The sequence below is a fragment of the Spinacia oleracea genome, chromosome 1 (assembly GCF_020520425.1).
Source record: "Spinacia oleracea cultivar Varoflay chromosome 1, BTI_SOV_V1, whole genome shotgun sequence".
In the NCBI taxonomy this organism is placed as follows: Eukaryota; Viridiplantae; Streptophyta; class Magnoliopsida; order Caryophyllales; family Amaranthaceae; genus Spinacia; species Spinacia oleracea.
In genome coordinates, this window is record NC_079487.1 from 48,286,946 (window position 1) to 48,291,919 (window position 4,974).

At 36.7% G+C, this 4,974-nt stretch overlaps 1 protein-coding gene across 8 annotated transcripts; it reads left to right on the top strand.

Moving 5' to 3' along the window:
- Positions 1-513: 513 nt before the first annotated feature.
- On the top strand, positions 514-4,370 carry LOC110804842 (uncharacterized). Of its 8 annotated transcripts, XR_008927373.1 has the most exons (9): positions 530-961; positions 1,582-1,720; positions 1,856-2,027; positions 2,190-2,274; positions 2,456-2,550; positions 2,637-2,788; positions 3,465-3,569; positions 3,722-3,854; positions 3,984-4,370. XR_008927373.1 is itself a non-coding variant. In XM_056836135.1 (2 exons), exons 1-2 carry the CDS (start codon positions 681-683, stop codon positions 1,718-1,720), a joined length of 420 nt encoding a protein of 139 aa, XP_056692113.1. In that variant the 5' UTR covers positions 514-680; the 3' UTR covers positions 1,721-1,724. The 8 variants fall into 8 exon arrangements, 1 of the variants encoding a protein (XP_056692113.1); XR_008927381.1 differs by having other exon boundaries at positions 528-961; positions 1,834-2,027; positions 2,190-2,550; XR_002537839.2 differs by having other exon boundaries at positions 529-850; positions 2,190-2,550.
- The last annotated feature ends 604 nt before the right edge of the window (positions 4,371-4,974 follow it).

The window sequence follows — 4,974 nt, forward strand, 5'->3', positions numbered from 1 at the left end:
GAGGCAACAAGTAAAGATGCTGAAACTGATGTTGGAGGTAGCTCATACTTGAGTTAGACCAAAGATCCATTTGAGACACAGAGCTACTTGGCTGATGTTGATTCCCTTCTCAAAGAACCGTTCGAGAAGGTGAAAAATAGGAAAAGACCCCACAACATTTCAGCATCTTCGAGCAAGAGACGTTACCTGTCACACCAACTCACGACTTAAAAGGAAAAGAGAAAGTTGACTAGGGCACGAAGAGAAGCCCTGAGAAGGTGGAGATAGTTAGTAATATGTTAAAAACACCCTAGATAATCACTAGTAGAAAAAACCTCAAGTGATTTGAATCAAGTGCTTGGGTTTTGTCATTAACCCAAGCACTTAATTGCACATTTTACAAGTGCTTGGGTTTTACTATTTACCCCAAGCACTTAATTGCACATTTTACAAGTGCTTGGGTTTTTATATTTACCCCAAGCACTTGGACCTTCTTCTTAGGTTAATTTTCTATTCGGTGAAACTTCCCTTTGAAAACTTTTCAGGAAACTTTTTTTTTTTAAAGAATTTTCGTAAAACAAAACCCTGCACTTCTCTCCTCTACACCTCCCCACTTCTTCCCCACCACTACCCACGCCAAACTCTCACCACCGTCGTTGCTGCCATCGCCTCTCCTCCCGTGTCCCATCTTATCTCCTCTGATGCGTGCCATCTTATCTTCTCTCCTCTCCTATCTTCTCTCCTCTCTAGCAGCCAAGTTGCCGATTTGTGTACCGCTTAGTACCTCCCCCGCCTCCTCTCCGGCCTGGGGCAAAGAATCGCGCTCACCGCCAGTATCGTCGACTTGCCTCCTACTGGAAACCGCTAAGAGGTTAGCTCATACACCGTTCTGCTGGAAAATCAAATTTCTTTTTGGCCCCAATCAAATTTCTATTGTCAATCCTCGCGAACTAAAACGAAATTCATCTACTCAGGCTCAAAGGTTAGGTTTTCTAATGTAATCGAATTGACTCGTTTCTTTTTCGTATGTTAATGTGTTTATAGCATTATTTTATAAGAATTGATGATTAGCTGTTGGTAGATTTTACTGTAATTGATGCAATATGATTTAATTTCGAGGTTAATTAGGGTTCAAGGACGATTCTAGGACAAAAAATTCAGAAAGATGAATTTGGTGTTCTAAAATAGTATAATCTGATTTGAAGAGCTTATTGAATGAAAGAGAGTATAATCTGCTTTGTGAAATGCGAATTCAGAGAGGCTATGGTTTGGGTGTTATATCCTTCCTGCTGGTAATGGTAGTTTTAATGGTAGGAGCAGGACTAATTAATTTGGTTCTAGTGATGGCAATCAAGTTGATGTGCATACATCATCCTGGTTGTTTACATAATTACATGCTTTTCTGAAAACAACGATGATGATGATTTATTGATTATGCACACATTGTTCGGGCCTTAGTTGAACTGTTCTCTGGTTGTTTCACATGGCAAATTGGCAATAGTTGCTAAGATGAAACATTGGGGCTAATAACCGAGCCACTTTTGACTTTTTTGTTTTGTTTTATTTTTACTGCTAATTTCCTCTCTCATTCTTTGTATTCAGAGCTTGCAAGTCCCATTCTCGGATACCAAGTGTTGTGAGTCGTGACTATATACGCCAGTCATTTAGCTTCTGGTCTCTTATTCAATCATGTATTGCAACTTACAAGCAGAGAACAAATTCGTTTATGATGGATGGCTAGGTAATGATCTAAGCCTTTATGATCCTTTCCTCAATTAGTATCATGAGATTAAGGAAGAAAATGTTCCTAAATATACACCGCTCTTTCTTTGTTTTTGTACTCCTGCTATACAGCTAAACATAAATTAATTCTTAGGATGTACCTTTCCGAGATGTCGTGGCTTATGTGAAGAAGATATATTCAAGGGCGTACCTGGATTTAGCACCCTTCCTGCTTTTAGAAAACATAACCGAAGTTGCGCTTTATGTGATCAAGAGTTAAGATGTCCTAGCCACCATCTCATGAAACCCATTGCCTTCCATTGAAGGTAACGTACAGAAAACATAATCAAACTTGCGCTTTATGTTAGATGTTTTGTTTCATCTTACACACTTGCACCTCACTAGAATTATTCTTACATGTTCTCTCTGAAATCCCTGGAACTTTTATACTTTATTGGAAACATAACTTTGCAACTTTTGGATCTCAGTATTGCAGGCAAGGACAATTTGGAGAGGGCTGATCTTGAGCCAGATTTGAAACATCTGCAGGACAAGCTTATGACTAAGAATGTGGTATGTTAATGTTTTTTAGTTGTCTGTGTTTCTTAGGCCATTAAGCTACAGAAAGTTATGTTTAGCATTATTTGGATGATTATTAGGGTGAATGTCTTGTTGTTTTATTTGGATGATTATTATTTATGTAAGTTTTTTCCTCTTATTGCTTCTGGAAATTGATGGCTCTGGTGATGGCAAGCTGAGGAGATAGAAGAGAAACTTTGAGAATCAGTTGCAACAAGCCTTGAGGGTAAAAAGCAGGGTTCGTTTACAAGGATATCATCAACAGTTCAGGTATATACGCATTATCAGTAGTAATTAACTTGTAAACAATAACCTTCTATAAGTTTCAAATTAAAATTTATTGTATGTAATTCCAGGCTGCTATGGAAGATGCCCTTGTTCGCATCCTTACTCCTAAGCGTTCTATTGACATACTTAGGGATGTTCATGCTGCCAAAGAACAAGGGAAACCATATATTGTTGGTTTGTAGGTTTCAATGGAGTTGGAAAGTCCACCAATCTGGCCAAGGTGAGGTAAAAATTATGTTACTTGTCGAGCTGTCTCCCTTAATTCCATATTATTTGTCCCTGGCCTATCTGATTATTCTAATTCCATATCATCTCAGTTAAAATATCAAGGTATGGTTGCTTGTTAGCTATCAGTTAAAATATCAACTTAGGTGTTGCAGAAGGAAGTTAGAATCACAAGTTACTTTGAATTGTAAGTTTGTGACATACTAGTAGGTTGCTATGTCAGAATTGTTTCCTATTCCTGTGTTGCATAATCTTGTTAGTATTTCAGTGCTGCTGTACTGATATTTACTCTGCTAAATAAACTTATGGTATGTAACGACCAAACAGAAGAAACATGATACCTATGGCAGAGCAGGATCAGATTAGCTATGTTGCCAATTCAACCCGCTATCGTTGTCATGAGAGTAAATAGCAGCTCATGTTATGGGTGAAAGTATTCTATAAATAAGAAAATAACATGGTCAATACTTAGTATGAAGGGGAACATATATGAGAAATTTTTATGGGAAAAGAAGTTGATACTCAAAAGAATATGGTCAATAACATGATTATTTAATTTTGAATCTGTGACATTTCCTATATTTTTTTAGTCAAGAAGAGGAACATGATTATTTAGTCTTTATGTCAGTCTTTTCTTCTAATTGTTGTCAATTGTTTCTCTCTATACCCAGATTGTGCCTTGAGTTACTGAGCTTATTATTGCTCAGTTTGTGTGGTTAGACTATGACAACCGCTCAAAGCCTATATATCTATACATCAACTCATCTAGAACACATGTGAGTGAGAAGATATGCTTAATTTTTTTAAAATGAGAACTTCCTGTTTATAAGATTAAATAAAGAGATGTTATTTGGGTTTTTTTATGTATCAAATTGGATGTCAACTTTGTCTGTATTTTACTGATTCTGTTTGAGAGTGTTGTAAACAGTGTACTGGAGCAACTAAATGCGATAGCACAAGGTGATTATATAACACCTAGTTCCGAGAAGAGGCGAGTTAGAGCAATTATTTTTGCTGGTATCAGTTTGCCTGTTACTGAAATCAATCGACACCTCAATGATGTAAGTGCTCACAGACCCTTCAATTATTGTTGTTATGCTTCACAGAAGCTGACAACTAAAAACTTGAAAGTTTATGGATTAGATGACTGCTTTACATGAATCTCGGCTTTGAATTTTACTGTTGATCAGTTTGGCTTCATGAGTCATATTGAAGGTCCCATCTTTGCTACCTATCTCAGTGGATAAAGAAAAGATTAAATCCAAGAACGAATAGCAACATGTTACCTTTTGGACAACATCAGCATAGTGAGTTGATGACAAACAAGCAAGTAATTTGCCAAACAAGCATCAGGAATTTTGATAGAAAGATAATGAAAGCATGAGATATGGACACAACCTTTTGGTGTGTTGTAAAATGTGAAGGTCCTCGTAATTTTGTGCACATGTAGTACAATAATTTAATGTTAGATTTTTTTCTTTTATACTTTTAAGCAATCTATTAATTTTGGGATAACAATTTCTGTCTTATTTGTATTATGAATATAATTTAAATAATAAAGAGTACAATTATCTATATGTCATTGTTTACTTTATTATTAAATCTTTAATATTACAAAAACAATAGAATTTATTTTTTTTAATTTTTTTTCCGGATACAAGTGCTTGGGGTTTTCCCTAAAACCCAAGCAATTTACAAATCAAGTGCTTGGGGGTTTTCCTTAAAATCTAAGCACTTGACATGTCAAGTGCTTGGGGTTTCTTAAACCCCAAACACTTAATTTGTCAAGTGCTTGGGGTCAACCCCAAACACTTGAAATAATTTCAAGTGCTTCACCTCCAAGTGATGGGGGCATAATCACCAGCACTTGAGGGCATTTTCCCCCAAGCACTTGGCCTTTTCTCTACTAGTGAATGAGCCTCAATGAAATATTTGATGGAACCTCAAAGAAGAAAGATAATGTTGGGGGTTCAGGGGAGAAGCCAATAGAAGAGAAGCAAACTGAAGTGGCTGAAAATGTTGATGAAACTATTCGGGGCTCAGGAGAGAAGCCACCCGAAGAGAAGATAACTGAAGTGGCTCAAAATGCTGAAAAAGATGGTGAAACTGTTGCACATTTAGGAGAGAAGCCAACAAAAGAGAAGAAGATAATAGATCAGCAACCGAAAGAGCAACCATATT

Excerpts from the sequence above, each read along its gene's own strand:
- LOC110804842 (XM_056836135.1), top strand. The coding sequence starts at position 681 with ATGCGTGCCATCTTATCTTCTCTCCTCTCCTATCTTCTCTCCTCTCTA. Across the intron at positions 962-1,581 it reads TCATCTACTCAGGCTCAAAG|AGCTTGCAAGTCCCATTCTC; the intron begins GTTAGGTTTTCT and ends CTTTGTATTCAG.